Source organism: Delphinus delphis, chromosome 1, assembly GCF_949987515.2.
Source record: "Delphinus delphis chromosome 1, mDelDel1.2, whole genome shotgun sequence".
Classification (NCBI taxonomy): domain Eukaryota; kingdom Metazoa; phylum Chordata; class Mammalia; order Artiodactyla; family Delphinidae; genus Delphinus; species Delphinus delphis.
The window spans coordinates 77,656,708-77,682,659 of record NC_082683.1 but is presented as its reverse complement, the minus strand read 5'-3'; the positions used below and the strand labels follow the sequence as shown (position 1 = coordinate 77,682,659).

General features: G+C 35.5%; 1 protein-coding gene across 1 annotated transcript in view; it reads right to left on the bottom strand.

The window, feature by feature from the left end:
* PKN2 (protein kinase N2) overlaps window positions 1-25,952 on the bottom strand; it is a 129,419-nt gene that overhangs the window by 53,642 nt on the left and 49,825 nt on the right. The window contains exons 3-6 of the mRNA XM_060024962.1: window positions 19,471-19,625; window positions 12,449-12,566; window positions 11,954-12,099; window positions 11,650-11,863 (exon numbers count right to left, since the gene is read on the bottom strand). Coding sequence (XP_059880945.1) covers window positions 11,650-11,863; window positions 11,954-12,099; window positions 12,449-12,566; window positions 19,471-19,625 — 633 coding nt within the window. The remainder of the gene's footprint in view (window positions 1-11,649; window positions 11,864-11,953; window positions 12,100-12,448; window positions 12,567-19,470; window positions 19,626-25,952) is intronic.

Sequence of the window (25,952 nt, the reverse complement as noted above, 5' to 3'; positions counted from 1 at the left end):
AACAGTACGGATAAATGAGCCATTAGATATAAAGAACAATGTTTTGTTTTGTTTTTGGAAAAATACTTTGTAACGAAGTAAATTAGAGTTGACCCTTGAATAATGTGGGGGTTAGGGGAACTGACCCTTCTTGCAGTCGAAAATCCACATGTAACTTAACAGTAGGTTCTCCATATCTGTAATCCCACACTCACAGATTCAATTAACCACGGATCATGTATATCCTTAAAGTTCTTAGCTCTTTAAGTAAAAACAACACTAGAAGATGTACAGTGGAACCTTGAACAACATGGGTTTGAACTGTGCAGGTCCACTTATACATGAATTTTTTTTCACTACATACATAACTACAGTACTGTATGATCCACAGCTGGTTGAGTCCACAGACATGGAGGGCTGACTGTGAAGTTATATACAGATTTGTGACTGCACAGAAGGTTGGTGCTCCTAACCCCAGTGTTGTTCAAGGGTCAGCTGCAGATTAAGGCACAGGTAGAAGTAAAATATATTACAATGAGGATAAACAGGGTGAAGTGGAAGAATTTGCAAATATTTCTCCATAAAATTTTTAAACAGATTTGGAAGTAAGAGAGTACACTGTGATCACAGACTGTAATAAGTTCAATATGCATACTTGAATCTCTAAAGTAAGCAATAAACACACCACACACATGCACAGGCGTAATTAAAACACTGTTATGGGACATGAAAAGGAATAATGGAACTATTTTCTTCAAAAACAACCACAAAGAGAAGGAAAGGATGAACAGAGAAAAAAGAGTAAATGCAATTCAAACATCAAGAATTGAAGAGTTAAATAAATATCAAAAATAATATTAAAAGGACAGTTTATAAAGGGTACATGGAAACTTTTGAGGGTTGATATGACAAAAGTTATCAAATTGTACATATCAGATACGTGCAGTTTATGTATACAAATAAAGCTGTTAAAAAATATAAGACTAACAACTTCAATTAGATTTTCAGGTTAGATAAAAAGAGACATCTATATGATGTACATAAAATATATCACTTTAAGTAGAAAAGAACAAACAGGTTGAAAATAAAAGGATGGAAAACTTCATTAGGTTAACCTTAGGCATAAAAAGGATAGTATGGCTCTACTAGTATCAGACAAAGTAAACTGTAAGTCTATTTTCAGAGATAAAAGGAAATATTTATAATGATAAGAGTAAGTTGATCAGTAAGACATAAAACTAAATGTGTATGCTACTAATTAAAAACAAGACAAAGCAAAGCAAACAGAAGGTAAAACTCAATAGACTTAAAAATGATTTGCAATCGACCTAACTAATTTGATACCTGGCTTAATCTGTTAAGAGACTTCATGAGAACTTCTCTTTGAGCTCTACTAAAGATAGGTTTTGGGAGAGATCTTGGTGTTCATGTTTATGAACAGGCTCATGGGAAGTTGCTGGTGGGAGGACTCCCTGAGTTCTGCTGCTTGTCTCTGCTTCATAATATTTGATATTCATGAAAGCTGATGCTTGTTTCTGTGTTTACATCTGTCTCTGAGCCCCCCTCAAAATGTCTGTACATCAATAAACATTTGTTCTACACAAACAAATAAACAAAAAAAACCAGAGACTAGGCGATTTCTGGGATACCATAAAGACTACAAAAATACACATTATGGGGATCTCAGAAGGAGAGAAGAGAGAAAATGGCAGAAAGAATATGTGAAGAAATGATGGCAGAAAACTTCCCAAATCTGATTAATGACACGAATCTGCACATCAAGAAGCTCAAAGAATTCAAGTAAAAAAACTCAAAAGAAATTACCATTCTGAGATGCATTATAATCAAATTGTGAAAACCAAAGACAAAAGGGAATATTGAAAGCAGCAAGAGAGAAGCAACTCGTCACTTAGAAAGAATCCTCAATAAGTTTAAAAGTTGATTCTTCATCAGACAGCATAAAGGCCTGGAGGGACTGGGAGGAAATTTTTAGAATGCTGAAAGAAAAAAGCTTGTCAACGAATTCTATACATGCAAAACTAACCTTCAAAAATGAAGAAAATAAGCGATTCCCAAAAGTTAAGGGAGCTTATCACTAGTAGACCTTCCTAGAAGAAATGCTAAAACAAGTCAACCAGATTGAAATGACAGGACACTAGACAGTAACTTGAAATCACAGAAAAAATAACACCAGTAAAACTAACTAGGTAAATTAAAAAGCCAGTATTACTATATTTTCAATTTGTAACTTTGTTTCCTGTATGACTTAAAAAACAAATGCATACAACAATGATTATAATCTAATATATAATAATATAATATAAAGGGCACACAATGTATAAAGACATAATCTGTGTCAACAAAAATATAACGATGGGGAGGCACAGCTGTATAGGAGCAGAGCTTTTGTAGGCTACTGTGATAAATTTAGGTTGTTAACTGTAACCATTAGAGTAACCACTAAGAAAGTAATTTAAAAATACACAGAAAAGGGGGAAGAAGTCAAGATGGCATTGTGGGAAGACACAGAGTTAGCATCTTCCCACAACTAGGGTGCCTGCCAGTCGCTGGTGGGGGACTCTGACCCCCAAGGACATGGGAGGAACCCCAGAGTGAACTGGTAGGACGTAGGGGGACCAAGGGGAGAGAAGAAGTGGAGGCCAGACAAGATCAGCCCTCCTGAGGCCGGGGAGATCAGGAGAGGCAGGCCGGTTCCCCCACCTCCAAAGCCCCATACAGGCAACGTGGGTCCTGGGGGCATAGGAAGGAGGCTGGGGAGATTAGGAGAGGCAGGTGGGAGGGGCACCCTGGGAGGAGTGGGTGAGGGGAGGAGGGCGATTGCCCTGCCCACTGGGGCCCCGGGAGCCTGCTGAGCTCCCAGGCCAATCCCCTGCCCTCAAAGCCCCCTCCAGGTTGCCTGGGTCCTTGGGGGCATAGGAAGGAGGCCAAGGGGAGGAAAGGAAAAGAAGGCAGGAGGTGCCCTTTGGGAGGAGCGGGAGAAGAGGGAGGGCAATTGGCCAGCCCACTCAGGTTTGGGGAGCCTGCTGAACTCCCAGGCCAATCACCTGCCCTCCAGGGCCCCTCCAGGCTATGTGGGTCCTTGGGGGCATAGGAGGGAGGATGGGGGGATCAGGAGAGGCAAGCGGGAGGTGCCCTCCCAGACTCCAGACTGGAGGAGCAGGAGAGGAGAGGGCATTTGTCCTGCCCACTTGAGCAGGAAGCCTGTTGGGCTCCCCGGTGAGGTGCCCTGACCTCTGAGGCCAGGGGTGGGGGACATACCTGGGCCCCTTCTGTTCCTTGAACCTAAGCTCCACCCCCCACAGCCCCCAGGGCCTTTTCTAGCCCTTTGGGTCCTGAGCATTGGCCCCACCCACTGCCCAAACCTCACCCTTGCCTAGGCGCCACTCTCCACAGCCAAGGCCTCCCACGCCCCCCACCCCTTTTTTTATTTCTTTTCCCTCCTCCTCTTTTTTATGATTGTGGTACTGATGTACCTTCTGGGTGTTGATTCATCTATATTTTTATTTTTACATTCTTTCTAATAACATATCTGTTAGTTTCATAGTCTAATTTTATTTTTTACTTTGTTACTTTTTTTTTTTTTGCCACCCCACACAGCTTGCAGGATCTTGATTTGCGAGCCCAGGGTCGAGTGGAAGCTCCTGCAGTGGGAGCTCTGAGTCCAAACCACTGGACAAACAGAGAACCTCAGACACCAAGGCATATTCATCAGAGTGAGGTCTCATAGAGATCCTCATCTCAACACCAAGACCCGGCTCTACCCAATAGCCTACTCCAGCGTTGGAAGCCTCAGGCCAAATAACCAGTAAGACAGGAACACAATCCCACTAATAATAATAATAAAAAAATGAGATGCCAAAAAAATATGTCACAAATGAAGGAGTAAGGTAAAAACCTACAAGACCAAATAAATTAAGAGAAAATAAGCAACTTACCCGAAAAAGAATTCAGAGTAATGATAGTAAAGATGACCCAGAATCTTAGAAATAGAATGGAGGCATGGATTGAGAAACTACAAGAAATGTTTAACAAAGATCTAGAAGAACTAAACAACAAACACACAGAGATGAATAACACAATAACTGAAATGAAAAATACATTAGAAGGAATCAGTAACAGAATAACGGAGGCAGAAGAACAAATAAGTGAGATGGAAGACAAAACAGTTGAAATAACTACCAAGGAGCAGAATAAAGAAAAAGAAATGAAAAGACTTGAGGACAGTATCAGAGACCTCTGGGACAACATTAAATGCACCAACATTCGAATTATAGGGGTCCCAGAAGAAGAAAAGAAAAAGAAAGGGTCTGAGAAAATATTTGAAGAGATTATAGTGGGAAACTTCCCTAACATGGGAAAGGAAATAGTCACCCAAGTCCAGGAAGCACAGAGAGTCCCATACAAGATAAACCCTAGGAAAAACACACCAAGACACATATTAATCAAACTAACAAAAATTAAATTCAAAGAAAAAATATTAAAAGCAGTAAGGGAAGAAAAACAAATAACATATACAAGGAATCCCCAAAAGGTTATCAGCTTATTTTTCAGTGGAAACTCTGCAGGCCAGAAGGGATGGGCATGATACACTTAAAGTGATAAAAGAGAAAAAACCTACAACCAAGATTACTCTACCCAGCAAGGATCTCATTCAGATTTGATGGAAAAGTCAAAAGCTTTTGAGAGAAAAAAAAAGCTAAGAGAATTCAGCACCAGCAAACCAGCTTTACAACAAATGCTAAAGAAACTTCTCTAGGTGGGAAACACAAAAGAAAAAGACCCACAGAAACAAACCCAAAACAATTAAGAAAACAGTAATAGGAACACACATATCGATAATAATCTTGAATGTAAATGGATTAAATGCCCCAACCAAAAGACACAGACTGGGTGAATGGATACAAAAACAAGACCCATATATATGTTGTCTACAAGAGACCCACTTCAGACCTAGGGATTCATACAGACTAAAAGTGAAGGGATGGAAAAAGATATTCCATACAAATGGAAATCAAAAGCAAGCTGGAGTAGCAATACTCATATTAGATAAAATAGACTTTAAGATAAAGACTGTTACAAGAGAAAAGGAGGGACACTACATAAAGATCAAAGGATAAATCCAAGAAGAAGATATAACAATTATAAATGTTTATGCACCCAACATAGGAGCACCTCAATACATAAGGCAAATGCTAACAACCATGAAAGGAGAAATCGACAGTAACACAATAACAGCAGGGTACTTTAACACCCCACTTACACCAATGGACAGATCATCCAAACAGAAAATAAATAAGGAAACACAAGCTTTAAATGACACAATAGACCAGGTGGATCTAATTGATATTTATAGAACATTCCACCCAAAAGTGGCAGAATACACTTTCTTCTTCAGTGAACATGGAACATTTTCCAGGACAGATCACATCTTGGGTCACAAATCAAGCCTCGCAAAATTTAAGAAAATTGAAATTATATCAAGCATCTTTTCTGACCACAGCGCTATGAGATTGGAAATCAATTACAGGAAAAAAAACCTGGAAAAAACACAAATATATGGAGGCTAAACAGTGCGCTACTAAATAACCAAGAGATCACCGAAGAAATCAAAGAATAAATTTAAAAATGCATAGAAACAAATGACAATGAAAACGTGATGACCCAAAACTTATGGGACACAGCAAAAGCAGTTAGTTCTAAGAGGGAAGTTTATATAGCAATTCGATCTCACCTCAGTAAACAAGAAAAATCTCAAACAATCTAACCCTACACTTAAAACAAATAGAGAAAGAAGAACAAAGAAAACCCAAAGTCAGTAGAAGGAAAGAAATCATAAAGATCAGAGCAGAAATAAATGAAATAGAAACGAATAAAACAATAGCAAAAATCAATAAAACTAAAAGTTGGTTCTTTGAGAAGATAAACAAAATTGATAAACCCTTAGCCAGACTCATGAAGAAAAAGAGAGAGGACACAAACCAATAAAATTAGAAATGAAAAAGGAGAAATCACAACTGATACCACAGAAATACAAAAGATTATAAGAGACTACTACAAACAACTATATGCCAATAAAATGGACAACCACGAAGAAATGGACAAATTCTTAGGAAGGTACAATTTTCCATGACTGAACCAGGAAGAATTAGAAAATATAAACAGACCTATCACAAGTAATGAAATTGAAACCGTAATTAAAAATCTTCCAGCAAACAACAGTCCAGGACCAGATGGCTTCACAGGTGAATTCTATCAAACATTTAGAGAACAGCTAACACTGATCCTTCTCAAACTCTTCCAAAATATTGCAGAGGAAGGAACACGCCCAAATTCATTCTACAAAGCCACCATCACCCTGATACTAAAACCAGACAAAGATATCACAAAAAAATAAAATTATAGACCAATATCACTGATGATCATAATACTAGCAAACAGAAATCCTTAACACTAAGACAACTTGACTATGCTGATTCTTTTTTTTTTTTTTTAATAAAAATGTTAACTGGAATTCCCACCACATACTCCTATCCAGTGGAAAGAAAATTCCAGACCTGCAGAAGCCTGGATGGGAGTAATTTGATGATAAGTACTCTTGATAAAAAGTTAAGAACAGGTTTCTATACATCCCAACTCTTTTATTTGCAAGTGAAAGTAACAATGTTGACCACATATATTTTTTACTGCCACTTAAAAAAAAAAAAAAAAAGAATCCAACAGCACATTAAAAGGATCATACACCATGATCAAGTGGGATTTATCCCAGGGATGCAAGGATTCTTCAATATATGCAAATCAATCAATGTTATACACCACATTAACAAATTAAGGAATAAAAAACATATGATCATCTCAATGGATGCACAAAAAGCTTTTGACAAAATTCAACACTCATTTATGATAAAAGTTCTCCAGAAAATGGGCATTGGGGGAATGTACCTCAACAAAATAAAGGTCATATATGACAAACCCACAGCAAGCATCATTCTCAATGGTGAAAAACTGAAAGCATTTCCACTAGGATCAGGAACAAGACAAGGATGTCCACTCTCACCACTCTTATTCAGCATAGTTTTGGAAGTCCTAGCCACAGCAATCAGAGAAGAAAAAGAAATAAAAGGAACACAAATTGGAAAAGAAGAAGTAAAACTGTCACCATTTGCCGATGACATGATACTATACATAGAAGATCCTAAAGATGCCACCAGAAAACTATTAGAACTAATCAATGAATTTGGTAAGGTTGCAGAACACAAAATTAATGCACAGAAATCTCTGGCATTCCTATACACCAACAATGAAAAATCAGAAAGAGAAATTAAAGAAACACTTCCATTTACCACTGAAACAAAATGAATGAAATACCTAGGAATAAACCTGCCTAGGGAGGAGAAAGACTTGTACTCAGAAAACTATAAAACACTGATGAAAGAAATCAAAGATGACGCAAACAGATGGAGAAATATATCATGTTCTTGGACTGGAAAAATCAATACTGTGAAAATGACTATACTGCCCAAAGCAATCTACAGATTCGATACAATCCCTAGCAAACTACCAAGGGCATTCTTCACAGAATTAGAACAAAAAATCTTACAATTCGTATGGAAACACAAAAGACCCTGAATAGCCAAAGCAATCTTGAGAAAGAAAAACGGAGCTGGAGGAATTAGGCTCCCTGACTTCAAACTATAGCACAAAGCTATAGTAACCAAGGCACTATGGTACTGGCACAAAAACAGAAATATAGATCAATGGTAGAATAGAATAGAATGCCCAGAGATAAACCCACGTACATATGGGCACCTAATTTATGACAAAGGAGGCAAGAACATACAATGGAAAAAAGACAGCCTCTTCAATAAGTGGTGCTGGGAAAACTGGACAGCTACATGTAAAAGAATGAAATTAGAGCACTCCCTAACACCATACGCAAAAATAAACTCAAAGTGGATTAAAGACTTAAACGTAAGACCAGACACTATAAAACTTTTAGAGGAAAACATGGGAAAAAACACTCTGACATAAACCACAGCAAGATCTTTTTTGACCCACCTTCTAGAGAAAAAGAAATAAAAACAAAAATAAACAAATGGGACTTAAAAGCTTTTGCAAAGCAAAGGAAACCACAAAGAAGACAAAAAGACAACCTTCAGAATGGGAGAAATATTTGCAAATGAAACAACAGACAAAGGATTAATCTCCAAAATATACAAACAGCTAATGGAGCTCAATATCAAAAAAACAAACAATCCAATTAAAAAATGGACAGAAGAGCTAAATACATATTTCACCAAGGAAGACATACAGATAGCCAAGAGGCACATGAAAAGATGCTCAACACCACTAATTATTAGAGAAATGAAAATCAAAACTACAATGAGGTGTCACCAACCACCAGTCAGAATGGCCATTATCAAAAAAGCCAGAAGTGGGCTTCCCTGGTGGCACAGTGGTTGAGAGTCTGCCTGCCGATGTAGGGGACATGGGTTCGTGCCCTGGTCTGGGAAGATCCCACATGCCGCGGAGCGGCTAGGCCTGTGAGCCATGGCCACTGAGCCTGCGTGTCCAGAGCCTATGATCCGCAATGGGAGAGGCCACAACAGTGAGAGGCCCGTGTACCGCAAAAAAAACAAAACAAAACAAAACACACAAAAAGCTAGAAGCAATAAATGCTGGAAAGGGTGTGGTGAAAAGAGAACCCTTCTGCACTGTTGGTAGGAATGTAAATTGATACAGCCACTATGGAGAACAGTATGGAGGTTCCTTAAGAAACTAAAAATAAAAGTACCATATGAAACAGCAATCCCACTACTGGACATATACCCTGAGAAAACCATAATACAAAAAGAGACATGTACCACAATGTTCACTGCAGCATTATTTACAACAGCCAAGACATGGAACCAACCTAAATGTCTCTCAACAGATGAATGGATAAAGAAGATCGGGCACATATATATAATGGAGTATTACTCAGCCATAAAAAGAAACAAAATTGAGTTATATGTAGTGAGGTGGATGGACCTAGAGTCTGTCATACAGAGTGAAATAAGTCAGAAAGAGAAAAACAAATAACAAATGCTAATGCATATCTATGGAATCTAAAAAGAAAAAAAAAATGGTACTGATGAATCTAGTTGCAGGGCAAGAATAAAGAGGTAGACATAGAAAATGGACTTGATGACATAGGGTGGGAGGGCAAAGCTGGGATGAAGTGAGAGTAGCATCAACATATATACACTACCGGATGTAAAATAGTTGGCTGGTGGGAAGCAGCAGCATAGCACAGGGAGATCGACTCAGTGGTTTGCAATGACCTAGACAGGTGGAATAGGGAGGATGGGAGGGAGGCTCAAGAGGGAGGGGATATGGGGACACATGTATGCATGTGGCTGATTCACTTTGTTGTGCAAAAGAAACTAACACGGTATTGTGAAGCAATTATACTCCAATAAAGATTTGAAACACACACACACACACACACACACACACACACACAGAAAAGGAAACAAGGAGAGAATAAAAAAGGTAAACTAGAAAAAGTCAATCAAACACAAAAGAAAGCAAAAGAATTCAGGAAAATAAAGATTAAGACTTACAGAAAACAATTAGCAAAACGGCCGATGTAAGCTTCTTTGTTCTATAATAATGAATTTGGCTGGTTTATTTCCCTGGTTCTTAAGAGGGAGCTTTTAAACCCTTGCAATTTCCCTAGTAATAGCAGCATCTTTCTTATTCACGGTGGACTCCTCAGACCACATGTGGGTTTATGCTAACAAAGTGACTCTCGGTAGGCCCATACACAGTTCCAGAATGGGCGCTGGCTATACCATAAAGACCAACTACATAGTTAGAGGGCTCATGCTTTGAGCCACATATCAACCTGACCTTTGGTCTTTCAGAAAAGGGTTGGGGGCTGGAGATTGACTTCAATCAAAGTGGCCAATGATTCAATCACTCCTATGTAATAAAGCCACAAAAAAAATTCTGAATACTCACAGCTAAAGTAAGACTCTTGGCTGGGGACACAAATTGATGTTCTCAGAGGGTGCTGCATGCTGAAAGCAAGGGAACTTTAGGTACCCTGCCAGATCTCTCCCTAAGTGTCTCTTCTTTGGTCCTAATTTGTAGCCTTTGTAAGAAAACTGTAACTGTAAATACAGAGCTTTCCTGAGTTCTGTGAGTTGTTCTATGGAATTACTGAGCATGAGGTGGTAGTAGGAACCCCTGAGTTTGCAGCCAGTTGGTCAGAAGTGTGAGTGTTTGGGGAAACTCCAACCTGGCAGCTTGTGTCTGAAACGAGGACAGTCTTGTGGGGGACTGTGCCATGAACCTATGAAATTTGACCTAACTCTGGGGAGTCAGCATCAGAATTGCATTACACTTTATCAGTAATTATCTTAAACACATATGGATTAAACGGCTCAAATTAAAGGCAGAGAATGGCAGAATGGATTAAAATACATAAATAAACCCAAACTATGATCCAATTATATGCTGTCCAAAAGAGACTCATTTTAGATCCAAAGACACAATCAACTGAATGAGAATGAATAGAAAAAGATATTCATGTAAACAGTAACCAAAAGAGAGCTGGAGTGGGTACTCTAACGTCAGACAAAATACTTTAAATCCAAAATTGTTACAGGAGAAAAAGGATATTATATTTTGATAAAATAGTCAATACATTTAGAAGATATAAAAATTATAAACATATATGCACTTAACAGAGCCTGAAAATATATGAAGCTAAAATTTACATAGCTGAAAGGAGAAATAGGAAAGTCTACAAAAATAGTTGGAAACTTCGCTACCTCACTGTCAATAATGGACCTAGTAGGATGGCAATAATAAAAAAAAAAGGGGGGGAAATAACAAGTGTTGTTGAGGATGTGGAGAAATTGGAACCCCTGTCAATGTGAAATGATGCAGCCCCCATGGACAACAGTTTGATGGTCCCTCAAAAACATAAACATAAAATTACCATATGACCTAGTAATTATACATCTAGGTATATTCCCTAAATAACTGAAAACAGGTGTTCAAACAAAAACCTGCACACAAATATTCATAGAAACACTATTCACAGTAGTCAAAAGGTAGAAACGACCCAAATGTCCATCAAACAGATAAATAAAACCAGATATATACCTGTAAAACAGAATATTACTTAGCCATAAAAAGGAATGAAATATTGATACATGCTACAAGAAGAAAGAACCTTGAACAGTACAGAAAGTGAAAGAAGTCAGACACAGAAAGCCACAAATTATATAACTCCATTTATAGGAAACATCTATAATAGACAAATCTATAGAAACAGAAAGCCAATAGTGATTGCTAGGGGTTGAAGGGAAAGGAGGCATCGGGAATGACTACTTAATGGGTACTGAGTTTCCTTCTGGGGTGATGAAAATACCCTGGAACTAGAAACTGGTTATAGTTATACAACAGCTTGGATATACTAAATGCCTATGAGTTGTGTATTTTAAAATGGTTAAAATAATAAATTTTGTTATGCGTATCTTACCACAATATTTAAAAATTCTGTAAACACATTTTTATTCATTTACTAAACCAGAACCAGATGTAGATTAAAAATGCACGAAAAATAAAAAAAAAATCAGGATGATATATGCTACGTACCTGTTAGTGCTGCTGGTTTGGATAGGGTACTGTATTGGTTTTGTGTAGATATCATACTTTGACGTGGACTTAGTGTTGGTGATGCAACAAGTGAAAGCTCCTCAATAATAATACTGCTTTTGGGATGATTTTTGGGAAGTTCATTTAATCTTTGCTCTAATGAATACTTCAAAAGGTCCAACTTCTGACTTGATTCATTAAATCTTGCTTGAGCCTTAAACAGGGAAAAGACAATGGTGTCATTTAAATAGTTATATTCTTTGACTAACATATTTATTAAGTTAAAATTTTTATTTAAAATTACTTCTGAAAGTGCTTTTCTGTCTGTTACTTTTCCTGAGCCAAGTAATTTCATTACATTCTTTGCACCTTCTGCTACTGCAAACTCTATCCTAAAATGATGCCTTAATTCTTCCATCCGAAGTTCAAGAGGACTTATGACAGGTTTGGCTAGAGAGGGACAAAAAAAAAAACAAACTTAATTGAACCATTTGTTTGACTTTCTAATACGTAGGGATTAAAACTCAAGAAAAAGAAATAAGTTCTTACAACATTAAAAGTTAGTTCTTAAAAGTCAATAAACACTGAAGTAATACTTAATAGACACAATGTTAAAATACAGTCTTTCATCTTAGCCATCAAAACTCAAAGATAAAAACTCAAAGATAAAAACTCAAGATAAAAACTCAAGAATGCCTCCTCCTCCTTAATTTTGAACCACCACTTCTTTCCTTAAAATTTATTTAGCACTATACATGCCCATAATAATAAGAATGACAATTTATCTCTGTTCCATCACCATTATCAAAAGCCAATTCATTGGTCTGGACTGCCTGAAGAATCTGCATTCGTATCACTTCTATTTTTGTCTTGCTGTCTTGGAGCAGCTGTTGAGCTGTGCCATGGAGTTTCCGATCCTATTAAGAATAAGTTTGAAAAGGTAAGCAGCTACAGAGACAAATAAACCATTTTTATAACTTCTAAGTAAGATCAAATGACATCAGCAAGTGAAAAACAAGGGTCAAAAGAATACCGTGAGCACTATAATATATATACTTGGGGTAGATACATTTATTTTGAAAGGCATCAAACTGATAGGGTGAAAAATAAGAAAAACAACTCCATTAGTTAAAAGTTAGGGAGTAAGTTATAGTGAATAAACTTCTATCATGTCTAAAGACTTCAAGAAAGGTCCTGATATAAGTGAAATAATGTTACTGTCCTACCTCCCAGTTTAGTTCCAGTAATACTGAATCACAAAAAACTTACCATTTAATGACCCAACCCAAAGATGTCCATGTGGCAATCCCCAGAACCTTGTGAATGTTACTTTACATGTGAAAGGGAAATTAAGATAGCAGATGGAACTGAGGTTGTTAATCACCCAACCTCAAAATACAGAGGTTATCCTGGATTATCCAGATGGACCCAATGTAATCATAAGGGTCCTTAAATGTAGAAGAGGAAGGCAGAAGAGGAGGTCACATGAGAAGAACCGGAGCCACTGTTTCTGGCTTCAAAGACAGAGGAAGAGGGCCACGAGCTAAGGAATATGGGCAGCCTCTAGAAGATGGAAAGGGTAAGGAAACAAATTTTCTCCTATGTCCTCCAGAATGTGAAATCCATTTTGGACTTCTCAATTATGAAACTGTAATGTAATAAATTTGTGTTGTTTTAAGCCACTAAATTTTTGATAATTTGATACAGCAACCACAGAAAACTAACAGAATTTTTTTCAAACGTTTCATGAGAAAAGTAACAGAAGTTAATGCCATCTCCTACTTAGTTATATTAGTTGTCAAAGTCTAGTAGGCTTCAATCCACAAAAAAGAAATGATAAAACTAAGCATCAAGTTAGGAAGCACTTATTCACAAGAAAGACCAATATTTGCATATTATTTAAGCATCTCTACTTTTATCACTGAGGCAGTCAGTATTAATCTGGAAATAAAATAGCATACAATCAACCTATATTCTCCAGAAGACTCAAAACTACTAGCTAAGAGACAAGCATCAGATGTGCAGCATCATATCAATAAATCAAATACACACAGTACATCATGACACTGAATTAAGGGGAGGATGGAGATACTTGTGATGGGAGAGACAATATATACGAGGAAAAAAATAGTGAACTGAAATATATCACATTAAACACCAAAACAACACATTAAAAAAGTGAGCTGATATATATCACATTAAACACCAATATAACTAGTTAAACACGTTATATACAGTGGAGGAAAAAGCAATTAGCAAACTTACGAATTTTTCTTTCATTTCTCTCCTGTTCCCATGGTCACTCATTTAGGAGAGAGTTTCTGGTCAGATTTTGTTCTTTATTAAATAAAATATTTGGATTTCACATTGAGTTGGGCTTAAATAGTTTACTAAGTCCCTTAAATATTCATTTACAACATGAAGCACACACACACACTATACTTTTTTAAAATTATGCTTTACCATTAAGAACATTAGCTTGAATCTGGTGTTTGTCTATGACTCATTAGATATGCTTTTATGAATATACCTATTAACCTTCCAAATTTAAAATGAAAATACTTTTAATTCCTCTTGTTATCCAGTATCAGGAACATCAAACTGAAGATATGAAATAACTTTTCTATTTCTCTGAGACCAGATTAGAGTAAGAGAAAAAGTTAGTATTTCAAATTTAATGGGACAAATTTAATGGGACAAATAGGTTTCTTGAAGAAACTATGTAAGCAGGGATACCATTCTCTAAAATACAGAGCTTCTGTAAGCATTAGATAAAACTAAAATTATATTGCCTAGCATATGATTGGCATTAAAATGTTCTCTTTTAGAGGAATAAAAATAATGATTAATTATAGGATCTCAATGAAGTTCTAATGTAAAAGTATACATATTTATATATGCTTTTCAATTAAGCTACTCCTTTTATTATTTTATCACTATGCGAAAAGACAGTAGTTCTGTCATTTACTTCTTTAGAAATGCCCTTCTTAACTATTTCAATTCAACGTGCAAGGAAAAGCATTTGTATTTCATTTTAAAAAGTAAATGATTTTTCCCACACATATTTCTGGAAGATGTACATAGATGTCAAAGTATGATAAAGGTTTTTAAAACTGACATTGGATATTACCTATCACAGGCAATTTACAGTTACTACATGTCAGTCTTATGCTTTCCAGCATTCAATGAATTTTTATTGTCAGTTTTATGTTTTCAGGCATTCAATGGATTTTTGTGTTGCGCACCTAATATGTTGAAGAGGAAAGCTAGATCCAAAGCATATGAACTGGTTTATATATTAGAGAAATACTGGCTTTTATGCTAAAACTATGAGAAGATTTTTACATATATAGGTTGAACCATATGAACATGCCAATATCTGATTCTAAACTAAAAAGACAGCAATTTCATATGGTTCAAACTAACAGACTAGATAAAGTCGTTAACTATTAGTAATTAGCATACTACATTCTACAAGTAATTATATTTCAAATGTACAATATTTTACAATTATAAATAAAAATCAAGTACATTTTATATTTTCAAATTATACTTTTTTACTTTATAAAAAATAACTTTTTGTTTTAAAAGTCATAGTGTGATATTATAAATAATAAACTACACTATACACACAGCTTTCAGAAATAAATAAATCAATTATCTTTATTTTTCCATTACATATTTATGGCTTACTTTGCATGAATTAAATGTTGCCACATCCAGTAAAAATACAAAGATTAATCAGTTAGAATGCTACCCTATAAAACTTATAGTTTGAAGAGATACAGATATTATTATATGTAACAGAATGTTAAAAGTAGTCACAGAAAAATTCACAGGAAGATGGGATCAGTTTTAGTGGACGGAATCCAGAAAAATTTTGTGAGCTTTTAATATAGGTTAAGACTGGAATATGTCAATTTTGGAAGATCTGAGAAAGGGAGGCCTAGATAGATGGTCCAGTACTTTCAAATGAGGAAAAAGAAAAGACTTGGAAGCATTTAAAAAAAGAAAAAAAAAAGTGATAGAGGCTAGAAAGAACCCCAGATATTAATAAATAGCTTAGTTTGTCATATGAATATATGAACAGGAAACATTTCTTCAGCATGTCTTATCAACTCCTCAGAGATTATTCTGAAAACCAGTGGTACTACTTAGCCATGAAATTTACATTCTAATGTTGAAAACAGATGATAAAGAAATTGATTGTTATTTCAGGTAGTGGTAATGCAGTGAAAGGGATAAGGAAAGACATGGGTTGCTATTTTACATAGGATAGTAATGAAGAGCTTGCTGAAGTGGCAGCATCTGAGTAGAGATTGTAATGAAGTGAGAGAGAAAGCCATGAAAGTACTTGGGAGAAGAGCTATCTAGGCAGAGACAGTAAATGCAAAGGCCCTGAGGTAAAAGTGTCCTTGGTATGTCCAAAAGAGCAAAGTAGTCAATATGGCTAGAGGGTAATGAGAGAGAATGAAAGAGTTTTGGAAGATAAGATTGGAAGGTAGCCAGGGGTAAATCATGTATGAACTTGCAGAATCACAGTAAGGACTCTGGATTTTGTTCTAAAATAGCTAGAAAGCCACTGGAGGGTTTTGAACAAGCGTGTGAAAATATCTGACTTAACTTTTGAAAAGACAACTTTGGCTATAAAATGTTCAGGGGTAATAATTTTATCATACAGAATCCAATAACCAGAGTTCTGAAGAGGACTATCTACTGCCAAGCTGAGTTAATCATACCTATCACTAAATTTGCTCCCCATTATGAATTACCTATCATTGTGAAGGGTACCACCATTCATCAGTCTGTTCACATAACCAATCTAAGAACCATCTTCAATTCTTCCTTCTTCCTCATATCCAGACACCACACATTTATTCTACCAAAACTGCTTGACTCTCTCTTCTTTGCTTTCATTGCTGTTACAAAAGGCATTAAGCATGTTTAACCTGGACTACCACAGAAGCCTCCTTAAACTTGCTGCCTGTAGACTTGACCCTCTCTAATTAATTCTTCAAGTCTGAGGAAGATGGATGTGAACCTTCTAAACTGTAAATCTGATCGTGTATTTTCTTTGCTAAAAGTCTTTCAGCAACTCCCTACACCTTCTAAGATAGAATCTCAACTGCTTAATTTTGTACAAAGTACTTTATAATCTGGTTTGTCTTTCATTATGCTACACCTCTCACTATACTTCATGTGCTTAAAGCTCTTCTGGTGGGGAACAGAAAAAGTCCTGTTGGATTCATCTGAAGGACTTTTCCCAAATAAAAGGTGTCTTTCTGCAGATTCAGATGTTACCCCAGTAGGGCATGGCCTTTCATTGAAAATAACTGCTAGAGTTGATGACTGTTACCATTAGAAGTGCATCCTACCTACCCTCAGGTATGTCAGATAAGAAATTGCCATACGAAAGCACATCCTTAGAGCAAGCCACTCTATCCCACAGTTCCTTACCCTGTATATACTGGGCTTACCCACATCACTATCCCTAGAAAGTAATTCCTTCTTAAACTCTAAATCATCCTTCAAGTCTTATACTAAGACTTTAATTATTTCTTCTGATAGTTAAGTGATTCTTCTCCACTGTGCTTCTAAGTAACTTGAACATACCACTATTATATATTGTAGTTACTTATACATGATATCTGCTTTTTAGGTAGTGTGTCTCTTGAAAGCAGGATATTATCTGTTGAGTACCTACTACATATAAGACACTACTTTTATAATATTCATACTCCAGAGCCCAACATAATAGTTATCAAACTGTTAACTACGTAATGACTAAATTAATATTCTACATAACTTCAATGTACAACTTTCCCTATTCTCATAAAGATATACTTTGATCCTATGAGAAGTTTAAAGATGAGAAATGAAACAGTTACCACCAAATCTCGACAAGAATAACTGGCAGGCCTACCTCAGAGACTATAGCAGCTGTTAATATGCTCTGGACCTCCACTTGACCCCTTCTCAAATTAATGGATCTCCTAATTAAAAATAAAAGGCTACTGGAACTTATCTATTTGTTTTAGCAGGCTTACTAGTAGCCCTGTTTATTTTGGACTTGTGGTTATTGTAAGTTATCTATTTCCCTTTTAATACATCCATAAACCTGTTAAATTTGGGAAGTGGGGGTGTTGGTTACAGACCACTTTGAGAATACAGTGAAACCTATGGCCCTCTTATTCATCCATTTATCAATATACACACTCACTTTTCCTATAACTTCAAAGGATTCATGAACCTCTCAATCTAATCCAGCAACCGTAGGTTAAAAAACCTTACTCCAGAGGTGTTTTAATTTTAAAACACTCAGCATAATATGGTGCATTCACAGTTTCAAGAACACAGTATTTGCCTTAAAAAAAGAAAAAAAGCCCAAAATAACATCTGATAAAAATGAAAAAAAAAAAACCCCCCAAACTAAAGGTCAATATTAAAAACAATAGAAAAACCAACTCTACCATCCCATAATAAATGTTCAAAGTTATTGAAGTCCCATAATAAATGTTCAAAGTTAGTGAAGTAGTATACTATCAATTATCGGATCATGTAAGTAATACATCAAGTAGGAATAAATACATTTCTCTAAAAATACTTTAGAAATTATTTTGAAATATGGCATACAATTGAACTAATTTTCATAAATAAGGTTAAAAAAATCTTATACATATACACATTTCTCTCTTTTCAGCATCTTCACAAATTTCATCTGAATGGGTACATAGGGTACTTGTCTCCAAGCAAAGATTCCTACTGTCCCCTCCACTCCCCCCAATTTCAAATTCTTCCTAAACTTAAAAAACAAAAAGAAATACCTAAAACTTTTATTCTGAAATTACTTAAGATCTATTAAAATATGGAAGAAACTTATTTGCAGAGGCAAAAATCTTTAAGATAAATGAGTTGAAAGTAGAATGGTGGATTTTATAATAAATCAACCTTTCTAAGACGTTTTGCAAATTATAAAACTATAGAACCTTAGATTGGAAAGGACCTTCATGTTAATCCGGTTCAGTTGTTCCTATCATTTTCTCTTCCACATTATATCTCAGAAAAAGGACACATTCCTATTAGTAACAAGTGTTCCCCGTAACACTGGTTTTTAATTAGGAGTTACATGCCCATACCAGATTCCCTGAGAACCCAAAGATCTAGTCCAAACAATCATTAATGACAGAACGTCTTCTCTTTTCATTTGTCCTTTCTTAAAGATCTGTATGTAGTGATGGAAAACTCATTATAGCCAAAACGTTTTTAAATAAATTTTTTGTTTTAGAATAATTTTAGATTTACAGAAAGTTGTAGTTTTCTGTGGAGAGTAGAGAGTTCCTGTGTACCCTTTACTCACAATTTTACTTAAAAATTTTTTATTGATTGATTTTGGTAGAAATAATTTTAAAAATAATATTTTAGAAATCTTTTGTTTCCAATTTGTTGTATTGTCAATACACAGATTTGGAGGCTAAAATGATCTCAGAAATCCTAATACAGCGTTTAAACAGCAAAATCATGAAAAGTAGAAAAACGCAAAAATTGTGGTACTAAATAGGCGATGAAAAGGATACTTGTTTACAGCATAAGAGCTTAAACAAGAAGAGTATCATCTTGTTCAACATAAGCTGTGAACGTTCACATCAGATAACTCAAATTTTTTACCCCTCTGTGCATTGCCCACAAATGACTGTGAAAGTACCACAAGTACTGATGTTGGGTTTCAAATAAATTTTATCAGGTAGGTTAATTCACACATGTGGAATCGGTGAATAACAAGGGTTGACTGTATACACACTTACATTTATTTACTGTACTTACCTTTGAAGATCCATTTGAATACATCTGTATCATATTCTCTGCACCTTGCTTTACTTTAAGTTCTATATCCAATTGTTTTTGTAAGGCCATCAGTCTATTATTGCTGGTGGAACAACGAGGGTCACTACTGGGAGTATCTGGAGTCCTTGGGCAATCTGTAAGTTAAATAGTATATTAAAAATTATTTACTAGGACCAATTGCTGCTTAAAATTGGAAGTTAATATTTTCAAAGAATTACAAGGTTTGAGATGAGCTTGAAGTCACTTAAATGGAATCTCCTTATGCTTACAGAAAATACAAGAATTCAAGTCAAGAAAATATTCAAGTAGAGTTGTAGAACTATCTGCCAGGGATACTGCAGGAGTGACTACATTGAGTCTGAAGCTGAGTTAGATCATTGTCCAAAGTTTTTCTAACACAATGTCTTTAAAATTAAATCAAATCAATTTGACTAGCGTATTTAAGAATTAAACTAAATTCCCTACTTATTACCTGATTGATTAGAGAACAAAGCATACTCAAAATTATACAAATTATACTAAAATAATTACCTATAAATAGGACTAAGGGTACTTCAAATATAATGCTAGCATTAATGAAAATAATCTAAGTGTATGCATAAAAGTCTTCACATTTTGCTTTCTACTATGATGGTAGGGAGTACAGTCCACTGCTTTTCATAAAGCATACCATGGTGCTTCTATTTTGAAACAAAAACAAAAACTTCAAAATAGAACACTATTCTCAGTAATTCATTAGTGTTGAAACACATCTAATAATTCTACCACATAACTAAATTTCTTCATATTGAAGTTATTTTGTGTTTTATCCACACCAGGTCTCTAGATTAAAAAAATAAATAAATAAATAAAGCTACAAGACTAGGGTAATAGACCTGGTTTAGTTATAAGTAGCTTGGTAATCACCAGAAAACTGCTTAAACTGCAAGTCATTTAACCTTTGTGCTTCAGGGTTCCCTTCTCTCTCTAATAAAAGATGGTGTGACTAACCAATTTTAATAAATATGTTTCATATTTGGTTTTATACTTCTTTAAAAAAAAGTCACTAGTTCAAAAACATTTGAACATAATTTGCTAATTAACTTACAAAAATACAGATGCTATGTTAGATACTGATATAAAATAATATTATTTTATCATTTACATACTACTTTACAAGGTCTAAGTCCTGATCTAAGGGCTTTATTGACTCATTAATCCTCATAACAACCCTGAAACAAGTATTACACCTATATTACTGAAAAGAAAACTAGAGCACAGGGAAGTTAAGAAACTTGCCCAAAGTCATACAGGTAGTAAGTCAGTTCTGTTCCAAAGTCTAGCTTAATAACTGCTGTGCTATGCTGCCTCTTTGCCATTTAAAAGCCTTGTAAACAGCTATACTAAACACTGTGTATGTGTGTATACTTACATATATAACAGTATAATTATACACACACACAAATGTGTATGTATGCATATTAATCCTTAAAATAACATTTTGAGACAGATATTATCCACACTTTACATATCAGGAAGTTACAGTTATTAACTAGGATTCAAATTCAAGAAAGGTTTCTATTGCTACTGAATTCCCAAATTACAAATGAGCTGCTCCAAAAGTTGATTTTTATAAGTTGACATATGCTTAAAGAAAACTACTATAAAAGGTAGACAAGCTTTCAGATCAGGCACACAAAAGAACTACTTAACATATTGCTATGGTCGGAATGTTTGTGTACCCCCAAAATTCATACATTGAAGCTCTTACGTGAGGATACTTGGAAGTGAGGCCTTTGGGAGGTAATTAGGTCATAAGGGCAGTCTCCCTGTTATGTAAGGATATGGTGAGAAGACACTGTCTACACACCAGGAAGAGGGCCATCACCATAACTCTGACCATGTTGGCACCTTAATCTCAGAGTTCTCAGCCTCCAGAACTATGAGAAATAAATTTCTGTTGTTTAAGCCATCTGTCTATGGTATTTTGTTAAAGCAGCCTAAACTAAGACATAAATAAATACACACACTCTCTCTCTCTCTCCCTCTCTCTCTTTCTCTCTCTACTGGCTGTGCCTAAGTCTGAATCTCAGTTTTGGCACTGAGATTTAGTACAAACCATGTGATATGGGATAAATTACTTAACAGCTCTGTGCCTCATTTTTCTCATCTGTTAAATAGTGAAAATAACATCTACCTCACAGGATTATTGTGACTAAATAATTTATGTATAAAGAGGTTAGAAAAGGCCATGGTGCATAGTAAATATCCAGTAAACAGTAACTAGTACTAGTCAGTGTACAAATGTCAAGTATATCTCTGTTGAGTCCATAAATGAAGTGCACATTTATAGCAATGACTGAAAAGTGCATTCAGATCTGTGAACAGATAGGTTTTCTCCCCCACTTCCTGCTTTTTTTTTTTTTAACATAAATGATACAAGACTCTTGGAAGAAACTGAAATTATACAAAATTTGGTACATAAAGTTAATTTATAGCAAGCACATTTTTAAAAAGAACTGGAATGCATTCAGAGTAGAAGGACCTCAGCTGAGAAAAGTATGGAAATTTGTTGTCTGTAAAATACTTGATGGTGTTTAGCCTAGGGTAAGAGAAATGATTCTTGCCTAAACATTTAAACAACTGTCCATAAAAGAAGCTGTCTTCTTACTATCTCCTCACAGGGCAGAGAATTAGAACCAAAGGGTAAATGTAGTGAGTGCAAAAATTTCATCCCAGGACAAAGAGAAATTCCTTATAAAGTTAAATGGTTTACCTTAAAAAATGTAATAAAATCCCTTGTCTCTGGAAGCATTTATATAGAAGCTAGATTACAAACCATTAAAGATACTATATAAGAAATTCTTGCACATTAAAGAAGGTTGTCCAAGACACTGAAATACCCACTGATTCTATCGGTCTGTGAATTCGTAATAATATTATAATATCTAACACTGTTTTCATGGAAAAGTATACTTTCAGTTTTAATAAGAATTTTAAGAACATAAGAAATAACACAACGGTTAAGAGTCTGGGCTCTTGAGGTCAGAATGTCTGGGTTAAAATCCTGTGATTGTTACTTATTCGTGTGATCTTGATCAGATACTTACTTAATATGTGTTATAGTTATCTAACCACAAATTTGGGGTTACTGTGAAGATAAATCCTGTACAGTGCTTAGGCTAAAGTGTAGGGCTCAATAAAATTACATGTCAGGGCTCAGTTAAGCAGCTATTTCTGCCATCTAATCTTCAAAGGAACTAACAATGGTTTGTAGTATAACCTTATTTTAGAAATAAGAAAGCAAACTCAGAGAGGTTAAGTAATTTGCAACGGTCACAAAAGCATATGCCAAGCCAGAAATTTAACTTTAGAAATGTCTTGTTTTATAAAGACCACTTTTTACTCATTTAGAGATTAGAGAAACACTTTGCTGTCTTCCTTAGATTTCACCTATTTTCCCTTTCAAACTATTTTTCTTCCTTCCATTTTTTTTTAATTTTTAAAAATTTTAATACAATTTTTAAAGGTTACTTTCCATTTACAGTTATTACAAAATACTGGCTATTACTGGTGTTGTACAATACATCCTTGAGTCTTACACCAACAGTTTGTACCTTCCACTCCCCCACACCTATATTGTCTCTCCCACCTTCCCTCTCCTCACTGGTAACCACTAGTTTATTCTCTGTATCAGTGAGTCTACTTCTTTTTTGTTATATTCACTTATCATATTTTTTAGATTCCACATATAAGCAATATCATACAGTATTTATCTTTCTGTCTGACTTACTTCACTTAGCATAATGCCCTGCAAATCCATCCATGTTGCTACAAGTGGCAAAATTCTGTTGGCCATTTTTATGACTAAGTAGTATTCCATCATATGTATATATATATCACAGCTTCTTTATCCATTTATCTGTGGATAGACACTTAGGTTGTAGCCATACTTTGGCTATTGTAAACAATGCTGCTATGAACATTGGGGTGCATTCATCTTTTTGGTGTTTTTGTTTTTTTCAGATATATACCCAGGAGTGGAATTACTGGTTCATATGTATTTCTATTTTTAGTTTTTTGAGAAACCTCCATACAGTTTGCACCAATTTACATTCCCACCAACAGTGTATAAGGCTTCCCTTTTCTCTACCTCCTCGCCAACATTTGTTTTTTGTAACTTTTTGATGATAGCCATTCTGACAGCTGTAAGGTGATACCTCTTTGTGATTTTGGTTTGCATTTCCCTGATGATTAGCAATGTTGAGCATCTTTTCATATGCCTGTTGGCCATCTGTATTTTCTCTTTGGTAAAATGTCTATTCAGTTCTTCTGCCCATTATTTATTTATTTATTTATTTTTAATGTTGAGTTGCATGAGCTGTTTACATATATTGGGTATGAATCCTTCATTGGGTCATATCATTCGCAAATATTTTCTCCCATTCAGTAGGTTGTCTTTTCGTTTTGTCAATGGTTTCCTTTGCTGTGCAAAAGCTTTTTAGTTAGGCTCCATTTGTTTAATTTTGCTTTTATTTCCTTTATTTTAGGAGAAGGATCCAAAAAATAACTGCTGTGATTTATGTCAGAGTGTTCTGCCTCTGTTTTCTTGTAGGAGTTTTAAGGTTTTGGGACTTACATTTAGGCCTTTAATCCATTTGGAGTTTATTTTTGTATATGGTGTTAGAGAACATCCTAATTTCATTCTTTTGCATGTAGCTGTCCAGTTTTCCCAGCACCACTTATTGAAGAGACTGTCTTTTCCCCATTGTATATTCTTGCCTCCTTTGTCATAGATTAATTGACCGTAAGTTCATGGGTTTATTTCTGGGCTTTCTATCCTGTTCCCTTGATCTATTGTCTGTTTTTGTGCCAGTACCATACTGTTTTGATTACTGTAGCTTTGTAGTATAGTCTGAAGTCAGGGAGCTTGATTCCTCCAGCTCTGTTGTTCTTTGTCAAGATTGTTTTGGCTATTCGGGGTCTTTTGTGTTTCCATAATAAATTCTAAAATTATTTGTTCTAGCTCTGTGAAAAATGCTATTGGTATTTTGATAGGGATTGTACTGAATCTGTAGATTGCCTTGGCTAACATGGTCATTTTAACAATATTGATTCTTCCAATCCAAGAACACCGTGTATCTTTCTGTTTGTATCATCTTCAATTTCATTCAACAGTCTTTAGTTTTTGGAGTACAGTTCTTTTGCCTCCTTCGTTAGGTTTATTTGTAGATATTTAGTTCTTTTTGATGCAATAGTAAACAGATTGTTTCCTTAATTCTCTTTCTGATAGTTCACTGTAAATGTATAGAAATGCAACAGATCTCTCTGTATGTTAATTTTGTATCCTGCAACTTTACCAAATTCATTGATGAGCTCTAGTAGTTTTCTGGTGGCATCTTTAGGATTTTCTATGTATAGCACCATGTCAGCTGCAAAAAGTGAGTTTTGCTTCTTCCTTTCCAATTTGGATTCCTTTTTCTTTTTTTTCTCTGATTGCTATGGCTAGAACTTCCTAAAAATTATGTTGAATAAAAGTGGTAAGAATGGGCATTCCTGCCTTGTTCCTGATCTTGGAGGAAATGCTTTCAGCTTATCACTGTTGAGCATGATGTTAGCTGCGGGACTGTCATATATGGCCTTTATTATGTTTAAGTATGGTCCCTCTATCCTCATTTTCTGGAGAGTTTTTTTTAATCATAATAGATGTTGAATTTTATCAAAAGCTTTTTCTGCATCTATTGAGATGATCATATGGTTTTTTTTTCGTTTTTTTTTTTTTTTTTGCGGTACGCAGGCCTCTCACCGCTGCGGATCACAGGCTCCGGACGTGCAGGCCCAGCGGCCACGGCCCACGGGCCCAGCTGCTCCGTGGCACGCGGGACCCTCCCAGACCGGGTCACGAACCCAGGCCCCCCACATCGGCAGGCGGACCCCCAACCACTGAGCCACCAGTGAAGCCCCTGATCATATGGTTTTTATTCTTCAATTTGTTAATACTGTGTATCACACTGATTGATCTGTGGATATTGAAAAATCCTTGCATACCTAGGATAAATCCCACTTGATCATGGTGTATGATTCTTTTAATGTACTGTTAGATTTGGTTTGCTAGTATTTTGTTGAGAATTTTGGCATCTATGTTCATCAGTGATATTGGCCTGTAATTTTCTTTTTTCGTGATATCTTTGTCTTTGGAGGACATCCTAGGAAATTATAATTCTACAAAAATAACTCAAGAGATAACAATTACCTATAAAAATCAAGGTGCTACAAGGCACCTCAAATAAGTTATAGAGTCAGAAGATATTTGCAATCTTTAAGTACCTAAAATGGTGGGTTGACTAACTTAATACTCCATGTGCAATCTCCTTCTCTCTTGCTTAAATTAAGAGCAGGTTAAGGGGACAAAGAAAACAAAAAAACAAGATTTCTCAGACTTACTTGCATTTGGGGGATAGGGAGAAGGCAGTGAATGCATG